Source organism: Nelumbo lutea, chromosome 1, assembly GCF_056320005.1.
Source record: "Nelumbo lutea isolate HS-2025 chromosome 1, American lotus-T2T, whole genome shotgun sequence".
Lineage (NCBI taxonomy): Eukaryota > Viridiplantae > Streptophyta > Magnoliopsida > Proteales > Nelumbonaceae > Nelumbo > Nelumbo lutea.
The window spans coordinates 81,462,512-81,475,803 of record NC_142684.1 but is presented as its reverse complement, the minus strand read 5'-3'; the positions used below and the strand labels follow the sequence as shown (position 1 = coordinate 81,475,803).

At 43.9% G+C, this 13,292-nt stretch overlaps 1 protein-coding gene across 1 annotated transcript; it reads left to right on the top strand.

Moving 5' to 3' along the window:
• The first annotated feature begins 8,769 nt into the window (after window positions 1-8,769).
• On the top strand, window positions 8,770-11,896 carry LOC148875690 (uncharacterized). Its single transcript, XM_088965095.1, has 2 exons — window positions 8,770-9,716; window positions 11,129-11,896. The coding sequence occupies exons 1-2, from the start codon at window positions 9,264-9,266 to the stop codon at window positions 11,486-11,488; spliced, it is 813 nt and encodes a 270-aa protein (XP_088821221.1). The 5' UTR covers window positions 8,770-9,263; the 3' UTR covers window positions 11,489-11,896.
• Window positions 11,897-13,292: the final 1,396 nt, after the last annotated feature.

The following is a 13,292-nucleotide window of genomic DNA, read 5'->3' as shown; positions in this document are numbered from 1 at the left end:
ACTGACTTGGTGGCACCATAGTATCAGCCTTATTAGGATAGGTCTCCCCAGACTGACCCACTGGCTGTGAACATGAATCAAATATGTACTTTTATTCATTTACAATAAACAAATAAAGTACATCGTTCTGATTGAAGCTAAGGGCATACAAAACTGTCTAACACGGCCCACTTCGCATTCAGGGGCATGTAGTTCACCTTTTCTGCTGCCGAAGTTCAGAAAGGCTATCCTGGATTTGCCCCCCGAGCTTGGTCCTTCTTCTTACTATCGTCCTGGGTTGAGGGCTCTGTCTCCCTTTTTCTTTTCTCAAGGGGTCTGTTCACCTTTCTGGTTGATCTCCTCCTCCGTCCCTATAAACTGATCTGCAAGCTTGAGGAACTCGGTCACAATCTTGGGCTGATTAACAACTACATGCCACTTTAATTCTTTATGGGTGATGCCTCGCTTGGCCGTAGTGACCCGAATTGTAGGGTCTAGGTCGGGTATTTTCAAACAAGCGTCGTTGATTCGCTTTATATAGCTTCAGATGGACTCCTTATCGATCCAGGCGCAAGGTTTCAGTACCATGTACGGGCTACCCCTTTGAAGGTGGTGGATAAAGCCATGCACATATAGGATTCACTGGCCCTTGCCAGGTGCATCTGGAAGTAGAAGGCGTCCACATTGTCGTTCAAGTCAAAGGATCCGTCATATTTATCCAGTGGGGGAAGCTTGAAATCCTTTGGCATAGGAACAACAAGAAGTTCTGGCAATAGAGGAGAAGGAAGTGAAAGAAGTGGGGTAACTTTTACTTCACCCGAGCTTACCTCTTCCTTACCTCGAACCTCGAGCAGATCATGAGTGGGAGCTCGACGAGTTCGGTGGTGCCTCCACTGCTTCCTTGCTAGCTCGGTGTTGGTGTTGCTGGCTTCGGTATTATCGAGCTCGATGGGCCCAAGGAGAGGCTTGGACTGTTGTTGGTACCTACAAACTGAGGGGGCCTTGCCTCAAGTCTGCGGCCAGCACCTCAAACTGGTTTTCCACAAGTGGGAGCTCGAACTGCAAATGCTGAAGCGGCACGGGCCTAACTGCCTAGGAGGCCCCCAACCTGACCGTAGGCTGTGGGGCTTAGCTTGCTGCCTGGCTGAACACCGAGGAGGGAGTGGCTGCTGGGCCTGAGGCAGTGGGGGAAACTGTTGTTGATACTGATACTGGGAAACTTGGTGCAGCACTTGCTGCTGTTAAAGTTGAAGCTATTGAAACTATTGCATTTGACAAGAGACGTGGCAAGCACAACGCCGCCTGACAAGAGACGTGGGCACAACCTCCAGATTCGGAAGGTACTATTGTCAGGCAGATCTTTCCTGCAAGTTGTCGAGCTACTTTGCAGCGAGTTGCCTTGGTCCGAGCTACCCTACATTGAAGTGCTGGGGATAGTCAAGGTGCGAGTGCTTGAGGCGAGCCTTAGGCAAGTATGGGCATGAGCGTTAATGGGGCTGTTCCGAAGTGTCCCCACTTTGGGATACTTCTCGTAGATCAAGGTGTTCCCTTCTCAGGAAGGAAGAGTTCGGGGCCCACTGGAAGGAGCTCGGGTCTCGGGAGGAGCTTGGTAGTCCTCCTCCCTTAGGGAGAATTCGGAGTATGGTGGATGTTTCTTCTCAGTGAGCTGCCACGTCCGTCAAGTTGTATTACTGGGCTCCAGCGAGTTCAGTATGCCGAGTTATGGCCAGGTTGCCACGCTAAGCTGTCACTTATGCCAGGTCGTACTTACATGTCCCCGTGCTACGAGGTCAGGCCAAATCACCCTCCATCATTTATAATTATCTATTTATAATATATAATATATTATGCAATTTATTGTTTATAATATAATATTATATATATTATTTATAATATATGCTATAAATATAAAAACTGAAAAACCAAAGATCCAAACTAGTCAAAAATCGAAACCGGTCAACCGGTTAACTTGTGGTATTGGTTCAGTTTTGATTTGGAGATATGGAAAAATCAGTAGGACCGATTCAATTTCTAAAAAGCCCTCATCGTTTGGTTAACCAAACCGTTAGTCTAGAGGTGTAAAACGAGTAGTACTAGGCCAACACAACACGACCCGCACTTTGTGTAGGTTGGGCCAGACCATCTCGGGCCATGCCTCCCTCCCTTGTGATATTTTGGGGGGTCGACCTGACATGGCCCACAGCCCAAGCCAACACAGGCCCGTGCCAGGCCAGACTGGTCCGTGGGCCAACCCTTGGGCCAGATTGGGCGATGGAACAAACCACAGTTATTTATTTAAAAAAAAATTGAAGAAAAAATTTAAAATTTTAATTTTATATGAATTTTAATGTATGCAATTGCTTATATATACAACAATTAAATAAAATTGAAAAAATTGTTTATTTTATTAATATATTACAAACTATATATTGTTATATAATTATAATTTATATAATATATTATATATTATACATATATATATATATATATATATATATATATAATATATATATATGGGCCATGTCGACCCAGGCCATTGACCTAAAACTCAAAGCCCAGCATGGCACATTGGCCCATACAATCAAGCCAGGTCGTGGCACGGCCCATGGACCATCGGGCCAGACCAACTCAAAATCGTGTCAGGCCATGCCCGTAGCTTGGCATGACCGGATTTACACCTCTAACCGTGAACAACCACTACCTACATGTAAAATGTATTAATGGCTATACATTTTGATGTCTATTTTAGTCCCACTTGTGGTACATATGCATATGTCAACCGTATATCTTGGCATAGCCAAAAAAATTAATAAAAACCCAAGCTCAACATTTTATTTGCTACAAGTGTTTTTTACAACTTAAGCAAACAAATGCAAAGTTGTTTTATTAATTGCACCACCTTCAACCAAACAAGACAAGTGCAAATGCCAATGCAAAACTGAACCAGATTTGCACTTCCATGCATTTTCATTAGTGCAAATATGATTTGCACTACAACCAAAAACAATCTAAGTTTCAAAACATGTAATACATGAAGAATAATGTCTAACGGTGGATTCATATATTCATCAAGTTTGCTAATGGTGGATTCGTTCTATTTAATGAGCTTCAAGATTAGTGATGATGCGTGATCTTACAACTCCCTGGTGGGTGGAAGGTAGCTCGGATGCTAAGTTGGTGAGTTCACCAGGTTGACCTACAAAAAGACAGTATTAGAGTACTCAGACTACTTTACCCGAGGTGGGCACTCCGATGCTTAAGTCAATGAACTGAGATTTTAGAGAGAGCTAAAGAGAGAAAGAGCTAGAGAGTTGTGAGAGCTAAATTGCGCATACCTCTTGAAGTTGGAAATGAGACCTTTATATAGGTATTGTATGGCATAAGCTCCACACACCATGTTCAAGATCTCCAAGAAGATGTAGTTGACCGGTCCAAAGTCCTCAGAGGTAGTTTCGCATGCAAACTAGGCTTTTGTGTCTTCCTCCAGTTCATTTGGTATGGGCGCTGACTTCTAGGAGACCTGGGAGTGATAGGATGCATGTAGAGGAGGTCGGAAAGCACATTTCGCAGATTTCCACCTGAACCTTAGTTAGGTCAACAAGTTCTCGAGGGAGGTCGCTCCCCACACTGAGGTCACTTCGACTAGTACTAATGAGGTACCACAGGTTGGCAATTCCTCATGGAGGTCGCTCCTTATGTCAAGGTCCCTTGGATCGGTGATGACGAGGTACCATAGGTCGGCCCTGGACAAGGTGCTACTAGCCACCCTGTTGAGGTGTCCGAGCTACATATGAGGTGTCTTGGACTGATTCCAAGGTGTGTCTCCTTGACTCAGTGAGATACACATCTATCCGTGTGGCACTAAGGTGTCAAGTGACAAAGACGGATGCCACGTGTCGCCAGGTCAGTGGAGAGCCAAATCACCCCTCATCAATTGTCCCCTATAATCGAGCCAAGGCCAGTTCGGCGAAGAGTGTAGCTTGTTTGAAGATGAGGTCCAAGGTGACATGATTTTGACATTGGTCGAGTTAATCCGCTCTAGTTGGCTGACCTATCAGGTTACTTGTTGACATGAAGGCATGTACCTGAAACTGAGTGCCGCTCTTCAAAATTCGAAACAGGGCGTACCTTCAAATGGTGTGTGCATCCTTCAAATTTTTGAGTGGGAGCGGCCTTTCAAAATTCGAAAGAGGGCACGCACGTGTCCTTCAAAATCGTGGGCGTAGGCTTCTTCCTAGACCATTGGATTGCGTGAATCTGGACCGTCAGTAGTCTGCATTGCTATCTATAAATTGGGGGGACCCTCAAGGGCCCCATGTCGCTTCCCAATTTTGGACTTAACATTGAAGCGAAGATTGTTGACAATTTTTATGACCTCCAACTCAATTGTGGAGGTCTTTTATCATATTTTTCTTATTATCGTCAATAAGTCTCCATATCTTCTTAGTTATGTCTAGCGGGTCGGAGAGGGAGTGCTACCTAAATGCTCGGGCCAAGGCGGGGACTTTGGCTCAAGATCAAAGAGGTTCCCATGGAGGAGCCTCGACCTCTCAACAACCCTCATCTAGAATAGGTTTCATGCCCTCCGAGTTGTCCGATGATGAAATAGTGGACCTGATTAACACCTATCAGATCCCTAATAGCTTAAACTATATCCAGCCCGAGGACGGGCAATATCTATGGAGCCATGGAAAAATTGAGGTTTGTGTCTTCAAAGAGGCCCTCATTCCCGGGCTTTGCTTTCCCCTTTCAAACGTTCATCTGTGAAGTCCTCGATCACTATGGTTTGGCACTGGATCAACTACATCCAAACTCAAGTAAGACCATTGTAGGCACCATTTTTCTTAGTTATCACCTCGGTTTCCCCTTAAATATAGAGATCTTCAGTGGGATATGTCACATAAAGCAAGTGCCAAATGAAAATTGTTGCTTCTACATCAACTACCAACCTGGGTTTAGGCTTCTTAGCGTTTTTTCGTCCAAAATTGCGAACTGGAAGACAAAGTTCTTTCTGAGCCACGATGAGGGCTGGCCTATGCCAACGAACTAGAGGGCCGAGGCAAATAGGTATGAGATCGAGTTTGACAAGGAGTTGCTGAATGACCTTAGACTCCTCGTTGAACAATGCTCCTTGGTCGATGAGTTCCTAGTCGAACCGATGCTCAATGAGGCTGGTCTTAGCCCCATAGGTAGGTCATGCTATATTTATTACCTTTGAATTTCATTTCTTGCCCTTAACATCTTGATTGATTTTCTTTTTCATTTGATCGTAAGGATGACTAGCTTTTCCTTGATCATAAATGCAACACGGAGGACGTCAAAGAAGAAGAGGAGGGCGATAGGTGAGTCTAGCCGTGAGGTCGAAGAGAGGTCGGTGGAAGTTCATCGTGTTGTGTTTGGCCTAGAGGAGGGCAGTGACTCAATGAAGGCGATGACTCCTTACGGCCCAGAGGTCCCTCCGTTCATTCCCAGGGTTAACCGCTTGATCATTGATCGGATTCATGACCCATATGTGGCGCTTTGTATGGAAAGGGGTATTCTCCTTCCCTAAGATGTTCATGTTTATCATGAGCTAGATCCCTTTGAACTCGGCGCTTGGATTATTCAAAATGCCATGCAGGTAGAAGTCTTTGAGACACTTGCTCCATTGCTTTATTTATCCCTTACCGAGCTATTTTCCCATTCGCAGATCAACTCATTGGGTCAAGTCATGCTGGATTAGGTCACTACCTCGAGGTGCGAGTCCCACAAGATGAGGGCCAACATAAAGACCCTCCAATCTCAGCTAGAGGAGCCCGGTCTCAGTGTCGAGGAGGACCACCAGTAATTCTATTCCCTTAGGGGGACGATTGTCGATTTGAGAAGTGAGCTTCAAGAACAGCAGGCCATGCACTTTAACGACATTCACTGAGCCGAAATTGTTGTTGTTGAGCACTTTTGTCGATTAGTGGAGTTTGAGCAAGAGAGAATTGAACTGGTGGTTCCTTCTTTGAAGAGGGGCTTCAAACCGTGCCACCGCTTTCTTCGATGCTAGTACCTAAACCTCAACTTGAGATTTATCTCACATAGATCGGCCCTAGACGATCTGACTCGAGAGGTCAAGGAAGAGGCAACTACTCCGGAGGAGGTAGGTGGTGATGAGAATGCTTACTAGTGGTGAAGTCCCTTTTTTTTTTTTTACTTCTGTGCACTGAGCGTGCGAGCTCAGTAAAAATTGAATATATTGAAACTTGTTCTTTATTACGTTGGTTTTATGAAATCCTCTTGAATGGAAATTTTGAAGTCTTCCCTTCTTCTCCATTTCTCTTTTTATCAAGTTGGCAGTGAGATACCGATGTCCTTTGAGACCAATTCGAGTGTGGTAGTGGTAGTCTCAAAATTCTGCCAAGCTAGATAGATGGGGGCCGACCCGCTTAGATAGATCCACATGTTGTCGATGTGTTTCGAGGTTGGCTTGAGGGGGCCTTAAGTTGAAAGCGGTTTAGCTTCACCATAGAGTTCGGCTTGACCAAGTCACCAAAGTGGATGGTCATTCTATAGTAGCTTTAAACATGACTACATTTGTGCCATCACGTGGGAGTGACTCTCCTGGGTCTTCGTTCATAGGTCAATGCCCCACATGTACTGCACCTGCTCCTGGAACTATCGACCATTTACTCCTACTAAAGCCATGTAGGGCTTACCTTGAGGGGGTGGCTCTACTGTCTACAGGTCGCCTACTCTCAAGGGATCCATGAAAGTTTCGACTTGTGAGGCCAGCTCCACAGTTAGCCAGCTGCCAACTCTCATGGAGCCATGGAGGGCTCGATTAGTAGTGAAACTTTATAGTTAGAGCTGGGAGACTATCTAGGCTAGTTCGTTGAAGCTTGCCCAGGCTGGTCATTCAATTCCTACCCACCTTTTGATAGCATCATTGATACGTGTGTTGCTGCCGGCATTAGATGGTAGTTTGGTGCTACGGCTACACTACGTCAGCCTTGAGAAACGCTAGCCGTCTACTCCTGTGGTAGCCACAAGGAGCTCAACCTGTGGGGGCAGCTCTACTAATTGTAAGTTGCCCACTCGGATGGGAGTCATGAAAGGTTCGACCCACAAGGGCGACTGCATAGTCTGTTGGTCACCAACTCCCACGGGAGCCGCAAAGGGCTCGACCTGTAGAAGCAACCTCATGAACTGGACTTACAAGGCTCATATGGGCTGATGTTGAGTGTGAATTTGAAATGAGAGTTGAGAACCTACCTTTTTAAGTAGTGGTTCCCAAAGACGATGCCAATTGATGATGCACGATCTAATAGTTCCTTGTTGGAAGGCAGCTCGGATGCTCAGCTTGGATGCTAAGCTATCCGAGGTGGGCACTCCGATACTTAAGTCAGCGAACTGGAGATTTTAAAGAGAGCTAAAAAGCAAAAGAGCTAGAAAGTTGTGAGAGCTAAATTTTGCATACCTCTTGAAGTTGGAAATGAGATCTTTATATAGGTATTGTTTGAAGTAAGATCCACGCATTGTATCCGTGATCTCCAAGAAGATGTGGCTGACTAGTCCGAAGTCCTCGGAAGTAGTTTTGCACGTAGACTAGACTTTTGTACTTTCCTCTGGAACATTCGATACGATAGATGACTTCTGGGAGACCCGAGAGTGATGGGATGCACATAGAGAAGGTTAATGAGCACATCTCCCAGGTCGCCACTTAAACCTCAGTCTGGTTGGCAAGTGAGATATTCTTTATATGAGACGTTACTAATGCATAGTGAGATGTGCATGTGAGATCGGTGTAAGACGCCCTGTGTGAGGAGTAAGATCCCAATTCCGTTTTGGATGGATTTAGATGGATTAGATAAGGGCATCCAGTGGGTTTTTACATGGCAGAAATATCTCACCCCAAACCTCAGAACTCGAATGTAACGCTAGCTCTGACCTTTGAGTGACGCGGTTATTCGATAAGAGCTTTAGATGGGGCACAATTGCACAAAACATGTTTGCTAGGCCTTTAAACAGGTTAGGATGGGCCGGTTATTCGATAAGACATTTAAATGTGGGCTGATCTTCTACCCAACCCGTCCAATATTCAGTTAGCCGAGCCCACCCCCCTGGTTCTGAACCACACAATTCAGGAGTTACAAACCTGGGAGGAATAAACGAATAGTTACTTATGAAAGTTGAGTTGATGTAATCATGCTCTATTAAATATATATCGCCATAAAAGGAAGCAATAAAGAGCTGTTTAATGATAATCAACTAGAGAACTGATATAAAAGTCAAGTTGATTTGGTTATATACAACATATTGTGCTTTTGGGTTGTCTGGTTAGACCAAGGGATGTTGGACCTAGCTGAATTGAACCACATTAAATTTGTCCGGCTTTAACTGAGGATGAAGCCTGACGGATGACGGCTAAATAAATATACAGCATTTAGCCTATAGGGGCGGTGAGACACTGCTCCATGCATCTCTGGAGTCTGGACCATATTTTATTTAATATTCTTAAGTTAAACGTCAGAACGTGATACGTCTCGGTTCAAACTTCAAACCGGTAATCAAACTCGATCGGTCCTACCCAATCCACATTCAGCAGCTGGTGATGGGTTTGGCCGTTCGGGTCCAGAGTTAGCAGACTGGATTAAGCTTGACCTAACCTCGGCCCAGACCAGAGTTGCAGGGATCTCAGATCTTTTTTCTTTTTTGGCAAGGCAGGGATCTCAGATCTGAGGAAACGATCCGGGTTTCTAAAGGTGGTATATTATGTAAAATCAATGTGCGAATCGTAGGATTGGAATCATATATTATATATAAATAAAAGAAGGTAAAGATGGAGTAATAAATGGTTTTCAGACATGTATTCAGTAGTATTCACGCTGTGAATCTGATTCAGATATAGAGACAGCTGGCCTACCTTTCCTCATCAAGGGAGGAGATGTCGAGTCGTGGTTTGAGGAAATGCCGGTGGGGTCGATGGACAGTCTACCCAATAGAAAATAAGTGACGTGTCACCCACAGATCCGTGTCGGCAACGAAACCTCCTAATTCCTAAGACACTGAGATCTCGCCTCGCCACATTACTGGCCACAACTCAACTCCCAACCCCAAAAGAGAAACAAAAAAACTGAAAAAGGAGGAAACGAAATAGAGCGAGAGGAGGAGGTAGAGAGAGGTTACTAAAAACCACAAAAGCTGTGCGCTAAGCGTCCATCTCGCCAACGTTGTCTCTCATCCATCCACCCGAAGCCAAAGGCCGAAGCCTCCAAAGGAGGAGAATCCCCCTTCATACCGTTTGACGGCAAGACGGGATGGCTCCCCGTCTCTTAGCTTGCTTCCAACGAAGATCGGTTTCTTCATCGACGACCTCGACGGCGGAAAATGCGACCGCCGACCAGGCGTCGGAGGAGCAGAGAAGGGGAGGAGCCATACTAGTTGAGCTATTCTCGTCGCAGGGATGCGCCACGTCGCCGGAGGCGGAGCTGTTAATATCGAGGCTCGGGAGGGGAGATTTCGAGCTGGAGGTACCGGTAATTATTCTGGCTTACCACGTCGATTACTGGGATTATATGGGTTGGAAGGACCCGTTCGGATCCAGCCAGTGTACCGTCAGGCAGAAGGCTTACGCCGAAGCATTGAAGCTGGACACTATGTTCACGCCCCAGGTGGTGGTTCAGGGCAGGACCCAGTGCGTTGGCACCGATCAAGAGGCTCTGCTCTCTAACATCACATCATCCGTTCGATTCGCATCTCCAAGCTTTCAGGTTAGAGTCCTACGAATACGATCACACTTTTTCTCTTTCTCTTTGTTTTAGATTTTAGTTTTACTACTACTATCTGCATGCAATCAAAATGCCCTAATGCAACCTTGGATTTCTCCAAAAACAGATAAAAACTGTACTTAAGATATTAATGGAAATTATGATGGAAAAATGTAGGTTTTGGTTTTGGGTAATATTGGGACGTTCATACCATTTTTTAGCAAATGTTTATTGTTTTGGGATCCTTTCTAGGGGCGCATATATTTGGTTTTTGGTTCACTTCATTATTAATCACTAGTTAACTGATATATGTGGTGTTTGGATGCCACCAACAAAACTGATTATTTCTTCCATTCGAGAACAGAGTTCTCCATTTAGACTTTAGAGCAATGGATGACAACACATTATAGTTTCATTTGAGAATCTAATGGAATGATATGGTTACCCAGTCATCTTTTTGTTTTCTTTTACCAACAAAAAAGCCGAGCATTTTATTATTGTCGGTGGTGATATTTTAGTTTAGTAACATCATTTATTTATTTAAATCTTGTTAATGCTATGAATACGTCCCTTTTAAAGAGAGAAAGAAGACGAACTTGGTTTTAGTTTATAGTTTTTTTTTTTTTAATTTCGATTTGAAGTTAAAGGTCCGTAGCTGCCACGAGTCGTGTGGCTAACATTCAGTGGGGGGTGGGCCGGTGGGGATGCTGACCTTGTGCAGTTGCTCTTACAAAATTAGGGAAACCGACTCTTCCACAGCTGTCGCTGGACAAAGACAACCAAATGGGTGATTCAGGGTTAATTAGCGAGGGTGTCAACATAGTTAGCTGCGGAGTTCAGGTGTGGATTCACCTAACACACAAGTTGCCAACCAAATCCACCTTCCAAAGTTCCAAGTGGACCATCCTTTTCAATTTCTTTTATTTAAAATAAAACTATTAATGGAACATTTTGAGATCCGATCTTGCAAGGGTATCTAACTTAACTTAATCGGGAGGTGCTGCATGTGAAAAAATTTTATAAATCATAAAAGAAAAAAAAGAAAAAAGAAAAGTTGAGAATTAGTAAAGGAAAGCAGCCTGCTAGGCTGTTAGTGAAGAGCAGAGACCTCCAGGATTCCACAAATGCTCCATGTGCTCATCATGCATACACATTACACACAACCCTCCACGTGGCTAAAACAGAAGATGCCTTCTAATAAAAAATATTTAAATAACCCCCTCCAAAAAGGCTAAAGAAAAAGAAACTATTTTTTTTTTCATTCATAAAAAATATGCTTCACTAAATTATAGAATCCTGCTAGTAGATGAATGTTATTGTAGTGGTGTAATATTTGGATTTAGGAGGAGGAATTGATTTTCAGGCATTTATGAGATATGCAAATTGACAAATTTTGGGTATTTGCATTGGAGCAGGCTACATTTCAAATGCCGTCTGCAGACATATTGCAGGTGAGCCTAACAGGAGCTCTAAGGACAAAGGTGGATAGTCAGGGTGCCAGCGTAATGGTGGCCTTGTATGAGAATGGGCTGGTCACCAACTGCCCCAAGGGAGAGAACCGAGGTCGTGTTCTCTCCAATGATTTTGTTGTTCGGAAACTTGAGAAACTGTGCAATGTCAAGGACATTTCGGCCAAGAAAACCATCTCTGGGACTGTTAACTTCTCTTTGTGGGAAGGCTTTAGCAGCAGCAAATGTGGTATTGCAGTCTTCGTTCAGAACAGCTCCTTCCATACTTTTGGTTCCCAGAACTTCCAATTACCAGATAACCTTTGAAGCTTGAAAGCTGGATATATATATCCCGCGTGTTTCCTCCTTACCCATCGTATTCTGGCCATGATATCTGATCGCTGTGTACAGGGATAGGGATGAGCCCTTGTAGTTAAGGGCCATATGTGATTATTGTATCCTTATTCTTCCTCTTTCTCTCTTTTTACCTGGATTGTTTTTATTTTTTTGGTTTGTTTTTTCTTAGCAAGTGCAGGGGAGATTAGGAATTGACCCCTGGTGGAATTAGGATTGGAATACTGTTCTGAATTTAGTTCGTGGGAGAGGAGAGACACAGACATGTATTCTTATGTCTTCTCTTATTATTGTTATATTTTTTTTTTTTACCATATTGGAGGTTGTATTGTTTGTATCATTGTTGACTGGGGTTTATGATACCGGAAGAAATTTCACCAATCATAACGTTTGAATGTTGATGAAAACAAGTAGATCGGTGATATCTAGGGTGTCAATTGGATTGGATTTGGTTTAATCCGATCTGGTCCAGTATGAGTTTATTGTCTAATCTAACCCAATGAACACTTTGGACCATTATGGACCAGTCTAATTAAATGTCAGGAACGTTCATTTTAATTTAGATTGATTCTTAATCGATTAGATACTGGTTGAATCCGATCCTATTCGATCACGTCCAATACAATCAAATAAATATTTGGACCATTTAAGTCTGAATCGGTTCAAATCAATATGTCTTGTTGATCCGTCCAATTCATTTCATTCAAATTAATTTTGATTCGGATGGAGTTCAACCTAACCCAAAACTGGTCCATTGACACCGTTAGTGACACTAGCTATGACAACGGTTGATTGGTTATGTCATTGTTTTCTAGAATCATAGTGTAAATTTCATATAATCAAACATGAAGAAACATGCACTGAAAATAACATATTGATGAATGAAAATGCCGGTCACTCCTTAGAATGGTGGTGTTGCGGAGGCGTCATGTTTGTACAATGTTACAATTATTTATAGTTATTTCTGATGTAACCGTTTCTGGTTATGGACCATTTTTTGTGATGTATAAATTTTTTGGCTAAGTACCTCGTTATTTGACCCGGGGGTGATGTGCCTTGGTGATGAGCTACTTGGTGGCGAACTGCCTGGTGGAAAACTGCCTGGGGATGAACTGCCTGGTGGCAAATTGTCTGGTGGCGAGCTCCCTGGTGGCAAACTGCCTGGGGGAAAACTGCCTGGTGGCGGGCTCCCTGGTGGCGAACTACTTGGTGGCGAGCTCCCTGGTGGCGAACTGCCTGGGGCCAAACTGCCTGGTGGTGGGCTCCCTAGTGGCGAACTGCCTGGTGGCGAGCTCCTTGGTGGCGAATTCCCTACGACAGAGGCATAGGGAACGTCTTTCATGCCATCAATCTCCTCAGAAGTCTTGGGAGACATCTTCTTGGAGAGAGTGACTCCGTGCCTGAAAGGAACATTTCCTTTCTTGGAGTTTTCCATGCTGTATCTTTTGTTATTTTGTCAATATAGGCAGATTGGGAGAATTGCTATGAAAGTCATACTTTCACCGTAGTTAACATTCCTACATCATTCCCAATGAGTAGAATGTCATCTACATACAGAACCAAGAAGGTAACCTTATCTCCACTGTACTTTCTGTAAACACAGGGTTTATCCGGATTCTGCTCGAAATCAAATGATTTGACAACAGAGTCAAAACGGATGTTCCAACTTCTAGAAGCTTGCTTAAGTCCATAAATGGATCTATTGAGTTTACATACCATGTTTTCCTGACCTGCAACAATGAAGCCTTGCGGCTGCTGCATATAGATATCTTCAGTA

What these genes read in the sequence shown, in the direction of transcription:
- LOC148875690 (XM_088965095.1), top strand. Translation starts at nt 9,264, where the DNA reads ATGGCTCCCCGTCTCTTAGCTTGCTTCCAACGAAGATCGGTTTCTTCA. An exon ending in TCGCATCTCCAAGCTTTCAG is followed by an intron (nt 9,717 to 11,128) that starts GTTAGAGTCCTA and finishes GCATTGGAGCAG; the next exon opens with GCTACATTTCAAATGCCGTC.